The sequence below is a fragment of the Oculina patagonica genome, chromosome 1 (assembly GCF_052425735.1).
Source record: "Oculina patagonica isolate OP01 chromosome 1, crgOcupat, whole genome shotgun sequence".
NCBI classification, from domain to species: domain Eukaryota; kingdom Metazoa; phylum Cnidaria; class Anthozoa; order Scleractinia; family Oculinidae; genus Oculina; species Oculina patagonica.
Genome location: NC_135758.1, coordinates 9,152,935 through 9,170,494, shown reverse-complemented (window position 1 = coordinate 9,170,494; position 17,560 = coordinate 9,152,935). Strand labels below are relative to the sequence as shown.

Genomic DNA, 17,560 nt, shown 5'->3' with positions numbered 1-17,560 from the left:
TTGTAATGTTGGTGCTGTTTCTTTAAATTAACAAATAAAAAATATGACCAATTTTTAGCGGCGCTGTCGGTTTTCAAACGCACTTTCAAAAACCAAAGCGATCTAGTTTTAAATTATTTGCAGACAACATCATAACAGCAGTTAGCTTTACAAAGCGAATATAAATATTGCTTTATGTTAAGACATAATTTAATTTTGATTACAAAATTAACTGGCTAGATAAAAACATTTGCGTCGCTCGATTTACTGAAAACTCCCGGTAAAAAATGCTTATGTTGAAAGGAATGCAGACAGCTAGCCTATGTTTATCGAACCGCTTATTTAAAATCATACCTGGAAAAATAAATATACGAAAGAAGGTCATACTGTATGCAAAAAAGCGAAGTTTGTCAATACCCGTTTGTCTACAGTTGATGACTTAATGGAAAACCCCTTTGTCACAGATTTGACAAGCATGTTGTGTACGCAAAGAAATGTTCGGCAAATCGCTTTACAATAAACGGCATTAATGAATTACTAATAAAAACTTTGGTCACAATTGCTGTCAGCTACTTTAATTCTTTGTTTGAGCAATTTAATGTAGGGTTGACAGAGGTTATTTGTACGTCGCGCGCAGAGATAAACAAATCTATCCCACTCAGTGAATAAGTTTCGTTTCGTTGAAATTAATAAAGAGGTTTCTTGAAGTCGAAAAACATGGAAATGATCAAGCTAACGCCCAGATTATTTTATTCTTTCGAGATCCCGGGTGTTTTGATTGGGTGTTTTAAATTTGATTTTGTATAGCTTGATGAAAATTCCGTTCCGAGCAACTCTTCGATGATGAAATTTGCAAAAAAGTCAAAACAAGTAAACGTTCTTTAGATTCCCTTTAAGCCAGCCACTATAGAAACGTTAAATTGTGCGAATGTATCAGAATATAAGAACGTTTTGGCGAGTTTTTAATTTGGTAAGCAAACTGCAGGAGAAGCAATTCGTTCTCTATAAATATACATGAATAAAGCCTTACCTTGGACAGGAAACAGTACTGGTGTTATTTCCTCCGAATTGATTGAAGAGTGGAGCGAGAAACAGAGATAGAGCGTTCGATTTTTCCAAACATGCTTGTTTCTTTAATTTTAGAGTAAGCAAAAAAAAAAATAGATTTTTTGTTTGCAACTAGAAGATTTTTCACGTTCGGATCAACTGTCAAAAGTAAAGAATACTTGTCTTTCAATATAAAACATCAAAGTAACTAAGTCAATAAGATTTTTGACGGAACTGCCTGAAGTGAACATAACGAAACATGGCCAGTATATATTTAAGAAGTCATTGATTATAAGTTTATTTACATTATATTGGTTAATCGTCCTATTTGTTTTTTGTTTTATTCCTGATGTAAAGTACCCATTATAAATAATACGTTGGAGATAGATGATTTCAGTTATCATGTTATGATATATTTTTGACTTACTCAACTCATTTTGATTGTCAAATTGTCAGAAAGGGTACAGCGCGAAAAATGTAAATTAATCCAGCGATAACTATTGTTATTGTTATCGATTATTATTAATTGAATATCTTTGATATACTAAAAACTAACAAGTACTGCTATAAAACGGCGTAAGTTAACGTAAGGCGACTATTTTTCGAACTGTAAGACCGGCAAACATCGCGGCAGTAAAAGGTCACCTATTCGATGAGGAAGTTATTACCACGCTTCCAAATTTATATACGGCAAAGGCAAAAATATATATCCTGTGACAGAATTCCTCAGGAGAGATGAGACTGGTGAAGCTTCAGTATTCAGCGGAGGTGAAGATAATATTCTAGCGACGAAACTGGGTTGACTGCTGGGCTAAAGCTTCATTTATCCGCTTCTTTGTTGTAGAGTCGTAGTTTTATGTATCTCGTGTTGTTATCTATTTTGACGCCATATTGACACCTCACGGAGACGTAATTTCGTGCTATAGCTGGTTGATTTCTATAGACAATCAATGTGCAAGGTTTTTAGAAATTTGATAAGTGACTCGACACTGAATTCCAGCCTGTATGACCGTCAGCTTTTCCATATCCAGGACAGTTCCCAATGTTGATACCAACACGGATTCACGACAAACACAAAACTACTTATTTCCGCGTACGAACGCCTATCGGCAGACGGTAGAAGTTGGGTTTTGCCGTTCGCGGGAAAAATAAACGTCATGCTTAACCTCTCTATTATAATTCTCTGGTTTCAAATTGAGTTCAAATAATGATAATAGTGATAACGATTTCTTTTCGACTGTTGTATTGAGAACAATGTGTTAAATTGGCAATTACTGTAAGTTCTAAGTAAACTTTTTTTTACAAAGAAATAGAATGCAAGCGAAGATCACATCACATCTTTTTCTCCCAAATTAATGCTTACCTTGATAAGATCAATGTCACGTCTGCAATCTTCCACGCACACTGTTTCCAGTTTCTGTGGTCTGCGTCTGTACCATTTTGTCCTGCGTCTCCTTTATCACCACGTCATCCAGGACTGCCTTTCACGCCCATCTTACCTTTTGCGCCATCTCGACCGTCGCGGCCTGGTAACCCGCTTTGTCCATTCACACCGTTACGCCCTAGTAACCCGTTATGTCCATTTATACCATTACGGCCAGGAAGGCCAGGCGGTCCTTGCAGACACGTGTTAGGAATCTTTGAAATTATTAATAAATAAGGGTTAACAAAAAATACTAACATGCAATAAAAAATAGTAAAATAACAAGACGCTAACGAGGAACGAGAAATGAAAACCATAAAATGCGATAAATATTATTTTACTCTGTTTCATCAGAGGTATTTGAGGTATTTGATTAAATTAAAAGTAGACCCGGACGAGCAAAAACATGGGTATACTCTACGTTGAGTTCACTTCCACTGCCAACCAACTTTCCAGTTCCCCTTTACTCCGCATTTACCTTCCCCTCCCCCCGTTTAAAGTGCCTGCCACGTATGCGATCATTGGCAAATTTATAAATACACCTCCTTTTTTCGCAGGTTATGGCAAATTTCAAAAAATAATTGGCAAATAACGAGACGCCAATTTAAGATCTCGAAAAAAAGATACACTAAAGATGCCTAAATGATCAGCATTTAAACTAATATTTTTGCTCGTTTTATTTATAAAATCTTATGTTATCTTAAGGACAAAATCTTAAGTTTTCCGCTGTATTCCCCTATATCAAACCTTACCTTCAAAGACGAAACAGTGTTGTTCTTTCATTCAATTTGGTTAATGAGAGGAGCAACTAACAACCACATCAAAGTAGATAAAGCGCTAGATTTTCTGGGCATTTTTGGTTTTATAACTCTCAGACGTTCTTAGACGCCTTTAGCTTGTCGAAGTCCTTCGACAATAAAGCCCCGAGCCACAAACATGATGCAATACACAGAGTTTGATTGGTCGACTAATAGCATATAAAATATTTTTTAATTCGAATAACCTGCCAGATATTAAAAATAGTTGTCTTTCTGAATTAAAAACATCAAGAGTAAGTCAAATGGATTTTTGACAGAACCGTCCGATGTGGGTATAAAGAAACAGAGTTTATATGTTAACTGGATTAGTTTAACTGAAGTTTACAAAGTTTTCAAGACCACAACTTGGGGTAATATTTTTCTTTGGTAATTCTTGTTATAGTGTTACCGAAAGAAAACGTTGTAAACGCCACAAGAGTCGAACATGAGAATTATCCTATAGACACCAAGCTAGTACCAAATAAGTTAAACAAACATCAATTAGCTGAACACCGGCTGCGTCTACATTCGTCGCTCACCTGTAATATTCTCATGTTACACGCCTTTTAATTTTGGGATACAATTTCTAATTTTAAAAATTTCCTGATGGAAAACCAAATCCGAAACTAAAATAATCCGTCATATTTAGATTGCTGAAAAGTAACTTACAGTGAGAATACGAAAACCGTGAACACTTTCATTATACTTTGAAAAAGGTAGTAGAGGAAATATTTGACAAATGTTCAGGAAAAATCACTTCGTGTCTCCATTTCTGTCCATTTGTCTGTATTTCCTGCATGCTGAGCTATCATTCGACGGTGACTGCAGAAATTTACTAAAAAGATATTGTTAAGTGTCCATGGTTATCCTGTTCACACTGTAATGTTTGGGTCGTACCGTTCAGTTTTTTAAATGATTATTATTGAAATTAAGCTCGTGTCTTCATGGTGCGTGTATTAAGGAGGCTCGATGTAGTTTTTTTTTAGACTAAGGGTGGTTGTTTTGAAAATTAAAATTACCTAGGAAGCCAATGTTCGATTTTTGCCAAAATACACCATAATGATCAAATGTGACCAAATTTTAATGTTTTACCCGTCACTTAGCCACAACGGTTACCATAGCAACGATTGAGGTTTTCTTTTATTCTCAAACAAGCTTGATTTTCTCGAAATCTAGACTGACACTTGGTGTTTATTTTTTGATATGTTAAAGTTTAGTAGATTGACTAACTGTTGACGAAATTTTAGAAAAATCTATAAGAGCGTTTTCAAGTAGATCAAGAATGAAATTTTCAGAAAAACACCGTTTTAATATAAAATAGGCGCCTTAAAATTGTTTCGTATTGTTTGAGCACAGTTTCTCTCACTGAAATATAAATACTTACACCATCAAAGACCATTAACTAAAAGCGAAAGACTTTTTGCTTTAATTTGTTAAAATATATCGACTGCCGATTGTAAGAAAATACCACAAACTTCATTCTTGATTTACTCTAAAACGCTCTTACAGATTTTCCTAAAAATCTACTGTACTTGAACATATCAAAAAATGAATACCAAGTGTCAGTCTAGATTTCGAGAAAACCAAGCTTGTTTGAGAACAAAAGAAAACGTCAATGGTTGCTATGGTAACCTTTGTGACAAAGTAAAGAGTAAAAAATTAAAATTTGGTCATATTTGATCATTATGGTGTATTTTGGCAAAAATCGAACATTGGCTTCCTAGATAACTTTAATTTTCAAAACAACCACCCTTCGGCTAAAAAAACTACATCGAGCCTCCTTAAGTGAGCGTCCGTGTAAGAACCGACCACTCGATTTTCGGCCCAGAACAGAATTCCTTCAAATTTTCTGTGCAAGACAATTGATCCATATGATAAACAAAAATAGCAATATTTTGGCTTGTAGTGTTATTTGTCAATATTTTTGGCGATGATTGCTGAGAACGGTCAAAAACCGAAAAAATCATCCTGTTTCGAGTCAAATTTAGGCGTCGCGCTCAACGCGCTGAAAAATTACTCTTTAACTCAAATGAAATGAAACTTGTATATCATTTTATTTTATGTCTTGTCGATTAGTTCATGTTAAAATATTTGAAATCGGACTTAACAAAAATTAATTATGATTTTTTTTAAACACCCCATAAAGAGCCATCGCAAAAATCACGCAAACATACTGTTGGTTAGAGAGGTTTTTCTCAAAAGTTTAACGTGATCTAGAGCCCTGGACACTATCCACGATTAGTACTAGGGTTGGTGTACTAGAAACAAGAAAAAAAGTTTTGGGCACTAAGCTTTTCGAATTTTAGGAGTTCTATCAACAAAGCCTATTTTTAACGGTCGTAACGCGCGTCACGCAATTTCTTACTATTGTGTTTCCTATCTTTCCCACATAAAACAGTTGTCCGAGGGAGCAAATATTTTCGAAACTAGCTTTCTGCTCGGAATAAGGCATGGACAATCCTACATTTATCAAATATCGCCCCAAAAATAAGAATTAAGAAGGTTTTAAAAATCATAGCGGCTCCGGTGTGAGTCTTTAGTTTCACCGGAAAGCTTCGAAAAAGACGTTTCCGTGATTTGGATATCATAAGGAAAGAACTATGAAAAAACCCTTCGCGCATTTTGACAACGATATTTTTAACAACAAGAAGTTTTATTCATAGCATAAAGTGCCTTAAAAAATGATGTACGGCGAATTTACATCGACTTATACTACGGCGAAAATCTTTGCGGGGAATGTAGATTTCAATCGGCTAACACGCTGGAATGTAAATGTTATTTTTAGGATGTCACGTACATTAATATTTTGCCCTCCCTTTATACTTCATTTCTTAAATTGTTACGTTGGCAAAGCAAAAGGACTTCTATAATTGGTTTCGACTTTTGAAAATAGCCCATATGCCGTCATCAAATAATTCTCAGTCTTCGCTGAATTCAATTTATGCAAATTTGTAGAAGGTTTACCCGTCGCGGCGTATCAAAACAAAGTTGATTTCAATTCTGGTAAAATTGACCCCCCCAAAAAAGAAAAAAAGAATTGGGTGTATAGTTCCTTTCTCTCTGCTTCCACTTTTATTAAAAGATACTGTAAGGCTTACATCGATGGCGAATCGAAAAAGAAGAGAAGTAAGGGACCTGTCAATGCAATCGAAACATTACTCAAGCGTTGTTGTAACAACTGGCGAAGCTGAAATCTATAACAGTCAACTGTGCAGCGATTTCTACCCAGCCGATTTCGTTGAAACTTGCTCAAATGAATTTTTGGATAATTTTAACTTATTGACAGTAATAAAAAAGCTATCTTTGCGTTTAGAAAAATAGTATTACAGTCGAAGCTCTCAAAAGCGGACACCCTCGGGACGCGAAAAAAGTGTCTGCAACTGGTGCTGGCCGCTTACGAGAATGGTTCTTGTAAGCGGCCACTAGAGGTGTAAGGGGATAGATGGTTGCTTACGGGAGCTTGTGTTTCAAAATGTAACCGGACGTGAATGACGACAAAACAAATATAATTACAGTAAAATCATTGTGACGAACGGCGATGTGAAGTTGATTGATTAATACAAGATACAGAGGTTTTTTTATATGATTCTCTTTGCGGTGTCCGCTTACGGGAGCTTAAAAACAAAGAAAAAGTCTAAGTCGTAATCTCGGAAAGTGTCCGCGGCCGCTTACGGGGATGTCCGCTTACGAGAATGTAAAAATACAGAGTTTGTATGGGAGTAAAAACGGGGTTTCTAACAAGGTGGCCGTAATAATAAAAAATAGAGTAATTTAAATATGCTGATATTTCCTGTTCATTTATTTCGTTTATTTTATAGTTCTAGTTTGTCATTACGACTACCGAAAAATAAGAAAAATCGTTTAACTTTCCATGCCCAAAATTCGATTTTTAAAATAGCACCTCCGCTCCTGGAAATACCCGCGGGCACCCTTAATAGACTCCAATTTGGGGAGGGTCACAATTTTTGGTTCCAGTGTTGGGGAGGGTCATAATTTGTTAGCCCACTTTTTCCACAATTTCGTGGGCCCTCCACCCCTGATAAATAATGACCGGTCTCTAAAGTGGATAGTATAACTAATTTAACTCAGCAACAAAAAAGAACGACTTTAATCCTTTCCTACATTAACAGTAATACAGGGCTTTAAACTATTTTTATTTTCTCGGTTCACAGAAAACTATTATTAAACGTTTGAACAACAGCCAAACACATCCGCGAATTGAATAGATAGCATTTGAACGTTTTTTCCTATTGGCGACAGTCACATTCTTCCAAGAATGAGGACAAGTTCACTACTAGATTTTTTTCCGATCTCGTGAACCAAAGGGAATCTCAAAATATCTTAATATCTCCTTAAGCATAACTACACTGAAACTGTCAAGACTCTCGTCTCGTGCCAGGTCACACAGGCAGTAAGAATCATAGCAGATTGGATGCCTGGGACTAAGTTCAGCGGCGACGCTCTCTAGCACTTCACGCCTTTCTTCCTCTTCCTCCTCTGCGTACACATCCTCCATCTGTAACTCTTGGTTCCCCTGCTTTCTTCGTGTGGCCGCTAGTCTCGAAAAAAAAAACCCTGTACTTGACTTTTCGTGAGCCAGTCTTACCTGTCAAATATCCGCAAACCATCTGGTCTTCTTGCTGTTCTCATGTCTGCAGCCACTTTTCCGGGATCTGCCTTGTTGCCGGTTCTCTCTCCAAGGTCGAATTTCCTCGTTAGGTATTGTTTAACATCATCAGGAAATCGCACACCTTGATTTCGCGCCTTATGTAGAGCCCAGCCAAGCTGTAAGTCACTGCAAAAACTAGGAGCTTGATATTCAAATTCGTCTCCTCGCTCATCGCAATGTGCTACCGGTGCACTGCTACTTCCCTCGTTGTTGTCAACATTAAGGAATTTCTCGGCCCAGTCTCTTCTGAGTTTGTCATACACCGTTTCGGACCCTCCGCGCATTTGGCGGTGCTCGCCAACATCAAGATGATTCTCAAGCTCACTAACTTTTTTGAAGACCATTTGACACCCAGGCTCAGGGCAAGAGAAAAGACCGCTGGTTTCCTCACCATCAGTTGATGTGGCGTTATGGATTTGTGCTTCCTTGACTGGAAAAAAGTCGACATCTATAACAAGATCTGTAGGACCCTGATCTCATGTGAGGCTTGACGATGATGTCTTGGTAGGGAATGAGCCTCCCTTGCCCTACGTTATAAGCTCTCCAGATCCTAATGCCATTTGATTCAAATTGAAAGTTATGATACCTGCTGAAATGATCTGTCATTTTTACTTCAAGTGTCTTTTGAGACTCATTCACAGAGCAAACACTGGCAGTTGTGCCTCGGACAGGACGTTCGGAAAGCGCTGTACGCATGTCCTTTGCAGAAAGAACATCGTGTCCCTCGTTTCAATAGCGTCGGATAGCTGACTTCATCGGGCAAAGGATCCTATCACAGACATCTTTCCCGTATTGTGGCTCGGAAAAGTCGTACCGTGTGACAGTGATACCAACTCGGTTCCCAGCATCTCTTACGGCCGCCACGAGAAAGTTGTTGTAGTAACAGCCTGCTTCGTCACTTCTAAAGTTCACCTGAGTTATGTGAGGATGTTCCTTCTTTAAGGCCTCCAGTGTGTTCTCGATGATCGAACAGACTGCATACCAATTCTGCTGGCAGGAATCAAGGATGTGAGCATATGATTACCAGTGCTGACATTCTTGGTTATGACGGTGGATATATGCCAGCTGAGCCCTCGTTTTCCGAACCATTCGGACTGCTTCTCACGATATTTCAGTTGAAGAAATTTCATGACCCAGTCCATTATAACAATGGCGGACGTCGCGTCGGCTGTTTTCAGTAAATCTTGCTTCGCCTCTTCCTGGTTTATTGAGCGGACAATGTGCGCTTTCCATAGAAAGATATCTGACTTTGCGCGGTCAAAGTCGTACAGTAAATCTTCTCGTTGTTCTGAATTAACTGGCGTCCAGGATGGACCTTCGATCTCAAGTCGTAGTTCCTGAAGTACTTTCTTTAGCCCTTGGCAGTCATCGCAAGTGGATAAGTGCTGATGTGAACAGGACTTTTGAAATTCGGGTTCTACCGGATCACCAAGTGCAAAATTCCTGCAGTGGTCGGGTTCGAGTCCTGGCTGGGTTCAATATGTCGTGTTCTTTGGGCAAGACTGGGGGCGAACCCTGCGATGGGAATACTCCTAGTCGCTTTAAGCTACGGAAACGTGATGGGCCCCTAGGCTCGTATACATGCTTTACCTTTTTATATACTTAAACTTGCAAAATTCTGCCCATTAATATACCTAAACCATACAAATGGGCAGAACCTCCACGTATAGTAATCCCCCCCCCCCCCAACAATCGCCTTCAACCAACCCTGACCCCTGTGTAAAGAGTAATTTATTTAGTCACGGTTAAAAACATCAGGTGTTGCAGCTATGTCACTAAGAATAAATTATTTAAGTCGCATTCAAATTACTTTATAATAACATTTTATCCTGTGTTTGAGCCGGTCTCAGGTAAGCTAACAGAACGCGTCCAGAGAACAGTTGTCACCATGCAACAATAGTAATGACCTAGCATTTCATATTTACGGAAGTGCCGAATCTGTTTCAGCCTAGGGCTTAACAATGTAAACAATTTTTAGCGATTAAGAACAATCTTTAACGATAAAACTTACGGGAACCAACGGGTGCAGCTTCTCCAAAGAGGTTTTTAATTTCTCTGGCCAGCTTGAAATTTACAACATGAGTCCCTGTTTCCGCCGATTTCTTTCCATGATGTCTTGGATACTGGCAGGTCTTCGGAGCTTGCCAGTACTTTTCTAAGGTAAAACGATGGGCTGGACAAACCATCATATTCTTAATCTTTTCTTCAGTGAGTTCTAAAAGACCTGCTCTTGCCAGTATTAGATCCCTTTCACATGAATTTTCTCTTGACAGGTGGTGATTTGCTAGATGCAAACTGATATCGCCGTCATAATCATTTAGGGCTATACAATCTGTATGTCCACGACTACTTTCGCACTTACCACCTAAAATTGCCGAGAAGGAACAAAATCCTGCCATTTCACAGAACGAAACAACACGAAACGCAAAGAGCAAAACTATTCCTGCCGTAATGTAAGCACGCACGACATCAATTGTCACAAATTTGCATAAGTTAAATTTAGCACAAGGGCAGTGCAAAAAAAAAGTGAAGAAAATAAATATTAAAGGCAAAGTTTGTAGCCTATTCACAAAATTGAAAAACAAATGATATAAAGTAAAACAAGAAATAGTTTTAGCAGCAAGCATTTGTCACACGGATTGAAATTAACCTACTAAGAATAACTTTCATTGACATTCCCGCGTGCATCAAAGCCGACTGAAACAGACATTTTCTGAGAAATTCGCTTTGGCCTATTTTCATTTGTGTTGCATTTTCTCTGGGCGTACACTTAAATAATACAATGATAATAATTTCTAGCTGTTAAATGTGTTTAATATGTTAAATTATTAAGGGTTTCTTTCGTAGTTCTTTCCCTATTTATGATTACCGAATCACGGAAACCGCTTTTCGAAGCTTTTTGCACAGTTAAAGACGGAACTAAAGACAACTCATACCGGAGCCGCTCATGATTTAACCTTCTTAATTCTTATTTTTGGGGCGATATTTGATAAATTTAGGATTGTCCATGTCTTTTTCCGAGCAGAAAGCTAGTTTCAAAAATATTTGCTCCCTCGGACAACTGTTTTATGTGGGAAAGATAGAAAACACAATAGTAAGAAATTGCGTGACGCGCGTTACGACCGTTAAAAATAGGCTTTGTTGATAGAACTCCTAAAATTCGAAAAGCTTAGTGCCCAAAACTTTTTTTCTTGTTTCTAGTACACCAACCCTAGTACTAATCGTGGATAGTGTCCAGGGCTCTAGATCACGTTAAACTTTTGAGAAAAACCTCTCTAACCAACAGTATGTTTGCGTGATTTTTGCGATGGCTCTTTATGGGGTGTTTAAAAAAAATCATAATTAATTTTTGTTAAGTCCGATTTCAAATATTTTAACATGAACTAATCGACAAGACATAAAATAAAATGATATACAAGTTTCATTTCATTTGAGTTAAAGAGTAATTTTTCAGCGCGTTGAGCGCGACGCCTAAATTTGACTCGAAACAGGATGATTTTTTCGGTTTTTGACCGTTCTCAGCAATCATCGCCAAAAATATTGACAAATAACACTACAAGCCAAAATATTGCTATTTTTGTTTATCATATGGATCAATTGTCTTGCACAGAAAATTTGAAGGAATTCTGTTCTGGGCCGAAAATCGAGTGGTCGGTTCTTACACGGACGCTCACTTAAACAACTAGTGATTTCGTGACAAAACTCAAAGAAGTCGTTTTAGCTGCCTAGTTGTCAAACAGGCAATTTAAACCTAGCTTTCTATCAGTTTCTTCACACTTCCTTAGTCCTTTGTTTTTTATTCAGGGAAGTGAAATAACGATATTTCCAAACTCTCAACTCTCTTTCTATGGGAACTTAGATGAGATCAACATCTAATTATCTGCTCATTTGAATATTTTCAGTTACAGTTACCACCTTTGTTGTTATGTAAAATAAAATTCGAATAATAACATTTTAACGTGCGATCGTCTTTATATGGCTGTTATTTTTTTTCTTTATTAAATATAGAATTTAAGCTCGTAAATTCATGGCAAGTGCATCAAATAATTTATGGTATCTTTGATTGCACTCGAAGAAGTTATTTCAACTGCTCAGTTCTCCGGACAAGTAAGTTTTGCTTTTGAGCGAACAGTTGACTTTAGGTTGTAAAACAACTTGAAGTTCTATATAACAACTTTGTATGAAAATATTTTTTCTGAGGTTTGCTAACTTGTTTGAACATAGATTTTCTCTGTTTTCTTAACACCTCCGATGTTTTGTTGTTATCGAGTCACGAAAGTTAAATTTCGTGTTTTTCTAGATTTCAAAAGGAACTGAGATCAGACCAACAATAAGTGTCCGTTAACCTGCTGTTACTTTGAAGACGCGTTTTCTTTTTTTAAAAAAAGATATCAGCTATAACCACGAGATAAAGGGGCCACGCCAAAAATTTAATTGGGAACATTTTTACGTTAGTGACATGCATATGTGTTCGACAACTTTGACGTTTACAAGGCAAGACTTTTCTAACAGTTTTGTGTGTGTTGATTTTTAAAAAACATAAAAATCAGAAACATTGCTTGATGCTTCTTATGTTTCCATGGTGAATAGTCTCTCAAAACGCAGCGAATTAATGATTACATACAGAGACGCAGACAAAAGTCTCTGTCAAGTGCGTCGTTTATTTAGCCAATTAGCGTGTGAGGTTCTTCGTGCTTTTATTAGGAAAGTTATGAAGCCAATTACTCATATTTCATATTTGTCAAAGTGGTACGTAGCTGTATCACATTTTCTTAACAGGAAACAAATCTGAATCTTCTTCTTGAGATCAGCATTCATTTATTGATCACCTCCCGTTCCAGAAAAGCACTCGCAAAATCAGACATCAATCGGACAATCCAACATCAAGAGCAAGGCATAATAGTTTTTTTAGGGAAAATTCATTACAATTACGTTTCTGGTTACGAAATATTAAAAACCTTTCACCAGTTTATAAAGTGCGCGAAGCATTCCGTATACAATTTTACACCTTTAATCAGTCTCTAATACACTGTTGACGTCAGCGTTATTCTTATGAATAACCAACTGGTTACTGGGACCGTGGAACTTCTTCGATCATCAAGCGGGACACTGACTTCCAGCCTGTATGACCGTCGGAGTTTCCATATCCAGGACAGTTTCCAATGTTGATACCAACGCGGATTTTGCCCTTGTGAATGTTGTCACAGTAGCCTTCTATTGCTGCTGGTCTGTGGTTGTCCTTGTCTGCATTTCTGATCCATACAACGACCTCGATAGGCAGTGGACCGCTGCACTCGGCGCCATTAAAGGTAATGAACCATCGCTTACAGCAGCTACCACAGTTACCCAAGTAGATGTCACCTTGGTAAACCACACGGAGAAAAGTGTCATCTTTCGTCTTGTCGAAAATGCAATCCTACCGAAAATAATCACCTCTATTAAATTTGTTGTTACATAGGCAAAAATGCTTACAAATCTCAGCTTTCGAATTGATTGCGAATGTCAAATATGTGCAATATATTTACAAAGAAAAATAATTTGAGTGAAGATCAAATCGGGAATGACATACTTTCCTTTAAATTTAACCTTACCTTTATAAGACCAATGTCACGACTGTCGTCACTCCTCCACGCACACTGTTTCCAGTTTCTGTGGTCAGCGTCTGTACCATTTTGTCCTGCGTCTCCTTTAACACCACGATGACCAGGACTGCCTGTCACGCCCATCTCACCGTTTGCACCATCTCGACCGTCACGGCCTGGTAACCCGCTTTGTCCATTCACACCGTTACGTCCATTAATACCATTGCGGCCAGGAAGGCCGGGCGGTCCTTGCAGACACGAGTTAGGAATCTGTGGAAAGGTTTAAAAAGAGGGTTAGCAAATAATACCAACAGGCAATGAAAAAAAATAGTAATATAGACAGACGCCATTGAGGGATCTAGAAAAAAAAAACCTAGAATGTGTACCAGTGCTTAACTTTGCAGCGTTTTCTTTTCGCTTGTTTTAATCATCAAAATTTTATCTTAAAGTAACGGTGGTGGAAGCACTTTTTTTAATAGCACGTCTGACGACTACACCTTATATAGCAATAACGTTGTCATAGAAAAAGGAATAATGAAAAACGGTAAATAATAAATTAGGCACACAACTGAAGTAACTTCTTAAATTATGACAATTCCCACAGCAGTCAACGCTACATTACAAAAAAATATGAAGAAAATAACAGAAATTGCACGGTATTCGCGATCGGCAGAATTGTACTTAACTGCAAAGAAATAAGACCAAGGTAAAGCTAATTTATAGGCTATGATTTGTCGGCCGGTTTGTCAACCACACCAAATCGGGAAGGAAATCAGCTCTTGTGAATGTTGATCTGACGAGGGCGAGACTCCATTCCGACAAGTCGCCTCCTTATGAAATATCTTTGACCGCTGCACAGATTTTCGCGTGTCACGCCCGATGATATGAACGAAAATGCAACCTGAAAAAGGAATTGACGCAAGACAAATAATGCGTATCTGCAATAGTTTTACCTCAAGTTAGCTTCAAGTTCCTTTTGCTTCAACTGCGGTGGGCAAAAAAATCATTTTTGTTTTTGACATTCAGTTCTACGATCGTCCTTTTGCGCAGTCGAACATAGTGCTGCCAAATCGGGTAGCGGGCAAGGAGGGGGGTTTAACAGTTCATTAGAACATAGGCTTTTGACCAATCAGAGCGTACGTACAATCACAGTTATTTCCATAAAGGTGGATTAAGCAAACAGGGACGGAAGCCAGTTTTTTGCTGTTTACCGATATATCAAACCTTCCCTTTAACGATGAAACAGTGTTATTATTTCCTTTAATTTGATAAATGAGAGGAGCAACCAAGAACCACAGCAACAGAGAGACAGCGCTGGATTTTCTGCACAAGTTTGGCTCTTTAATTTGTACCCAAGTACGCAAAAGCTCGTCGATGTTTTTAGTTTGTCGACGTTCTGTGACCGTTAAACATAGAGTCAAAGAGAAGATAGAATTCAGAGTTTGCTTGCTGCGCTTTTGGAAAATAGAAGAAAGCTTTGTTATTCGAATAACCTGTCAAATTACAACTAGTAGTTGTCTTTCTATGTATAAAAACATTAAGAGAAAGTCAGATGGATGTTTACAGAACTGTCTGATGTAGGTATAACTAGACAGTTTATTTGTTAACTGGATGGTTTTACTAAAGTACATAGCTTATAAGGACACATCTTGAAAAATACTTATCGTTAATATTCCCTTTAGTTTTAAAAAATGTTACCAAAAGAAAGCGTTGTATAGCTCGCAAGAGTCGAACAAGAAAATTATCCTTAGGACACCAACCTAATACCAATTAAGTTAAACAAACACCAATTAGCTGAACACCGGCTGCGTAAGCATTCGTCGCACTCCTGTAATATTTAAATATTACACGCCCTTTTAATATTGGAATACAATTACTAACGTTGAGATTTTCGTGATGAAAAACTGAAGACTGATAATAAACCGTCAAATGAAGACTGTAGAAATTATCTTAATGCTCGGACTACCTAAAGGTTCTTTTCTAATAGTTATTATGGAATTCAAGGTCGTATCTTCACTGCTACGTGTATTAAATAGTTTCTGATATCGTGACTGAACTCAAAGAAGTTGTTTCAGTCGCCTAGTTCCCCAAACATGAAATTTTCTTTTCACTGAATAGTTTTCCTTAGGCGTGGAAAACTTGCAGTTCTCGAGGAAAACACGGTAAAAATATTAAAGTTAAACTAAGCTTACCATCATTTTCTTCAAAGTTCCTAAGTCCTTTGCTTTTTTACTCACGAATGTTAAATTACCGATATTTCCCTAACTTTCAACTCTCTTTCTATCGAATTTTAGATCAAGTCCACAAAAACGATATCTTGGTTTACAGTTATCACCTTTTGAAAAAGGAAAACGAAAACCGAATAATAATATCTTAATGTTCGAACGCACTTGCATGCTGTTTCCTATAATAAATATAGAATTTAAGTTCGTATCTTCGAATTGCGTGTGACAAATAATTAATGATCTCCTTGATTGCACCCAAAGAAGTTATTTCAGCTGACAAGCAGTTTTGCTTTTGAGCGAACAGTTTACTTTAGGTTGTGAATAATAATTGCAGTTCTAGTTATTTGAACATAGATATCATCAATCTTCTTGACACATTTTTTGTTCTCAGATCACGAAAGTTACATTTAGTTTATTACCATCCCTTTAAACCCTCTTTCGACAAGAACTGAGAAAATCAAGATCGACAACAATAATTGTCCGGTCACTTGCTCCAACTTTGAAGATGTGTTACTCACTAAATTTAGTGACCATCCCAAAAATTTCAAAGGAAACATCTTGACGTTAGTGACACGTGTTCGAGAACTTCGACGTTTTGTTTCGATTGAGAAGATATATCAAACACTCGAGACAGTGTTTCATTGGCTATCCAAACACCTCGAACTTCGTCAAAAATACTCCGCTGCGCGTCGTATTTTCAACTCTCTTCTCGGTGTTTGGATATCCCGATAAAACACTGCCTCTCGTGTTTGATATATTACTTGAATCTAATCCTTAGTTTTAAAAGTACAGCGTAGCTTAACAAATTTCTTTAAACTTAATAAAACGAAAATTCAGACGCTGTCAGGATTTCTTTTTAGACAAAAAACTGTAGAGAAACCAATTTATATTATGGACAACTTTAAAACCCAACAAATCGATTATATAAAACTTCCCACGCGCCGATTTAACAATGATCACAAATTAACATTACCTTGGTAGAAGTGGAAACATTTTTGTCATCACTGGAAGCACCGTGGGAAGGGACAAACAGACAAAATAGAACGCCAAGAACAAAAATTGCTGGCTTCATGGTGAGGAAAATGAGCAGATCCCGTGTGACTGAATATAAGAAGTTTAATTCTGAAACGAAACACGCGTGCCAACCTTGACTTTCCGTTGCAGGGCGTCATAGCGCGGTGAAACGGGCATAAAAGCACTCTGCTACAGCCTTGATGCGGAAATGGACTGGTACTAGTCCGCTATTCCGCTCTTAGCTCGCTGTTTGGCTAAGGAAAATGGTGGCTGACAGCTGAAGGCAAGTTCATATTTATAGCTCTATATCACGAAATCAATGTAATGCATAACCAAATTCTATATCTGGTACTGTTGTAAGGATACACAAACAATATCTAGCCCATAGTTTATATTATCTTCTTCGTGTCTGTGTTTTTTCTCTTGTAATATAAATGTAGTGTCGAAAACAGGCAGTCGAGCAATCCGGTGCGAATGTCGTATCTTAGCATACCAGTCAAAAGAAAATGATAATAAACGTCTGAAATACCTATTGAAAAACACCTTTATTCGTTTTAGTTGTGTATGCAAATTTGTAGAATGATCTTTTGTGATCATTTACGTTTTTTAGTTCACTGCAGTGACAGCTTCACAACGGCGATCGAAAGATCTCATTATGATATGGACGTTAACATAAAGCTTGTCAACAACATCGAAGGATTTCGCGATTTTGAAATATAAATATATATCAAAATTGTGCATAAGAAATCCTAAAGTGATCGATTGTAATAAAAAGAATGTAAACTTCCGAGTTGACATGCCTGAACTTTAGCATGATCGAGTAA

At 37.5% G+C, this 17,560-nt stretch overlaps 2 protein-coding genes across 3 annotated transcripts in view; one reads left to right on the top strand and one right to left on the bottom strand.

Moving 5' to 3' along the window:
* The window catches only part of LOC144654891 (collagen triple helix repeat-containing protein 1-like), a 92,344-nt gene that overhangs the window by 3,619 nt on the left and 71,165 nt on the right, over nt 1–17,560 (top strand). The gene's annotated exons all lie outside the window — the stretch shown is intronic.
* Nucleotides 12,834–16,817, bottom strand: LOC144654914 (collagen triple helix repeat-containing protein 1-like). Of its 2 annotated transcripts, none has more exons than XM_078515156.1 (3): nt 16,696–16,817; nt 13,507–13,767; nt 12,834–13,331 (listed from the first exon to the last, which is right to left on the bottom strand). In XM_078515156.1, exons 1-3 carry the CDS (start codon nt 16,792–16,794, stop codon nt 12,984–12,986), a joined length of 708 nt encoding a protein of 235 aa, XP_078371282.1. In that variant the 5' UTR covers nt 16,795–16,817; the 3' UTR covers nt 12,834–12,983. The 2 variants fall into 2 exon arrangements, with proteins under 2 accessions (XP_078371282.1, XP_078371288.1); XM_078515162.1 differs by lacking the exon at nt 16,696–16,817 and adding an exon at nt 15,690–15,797.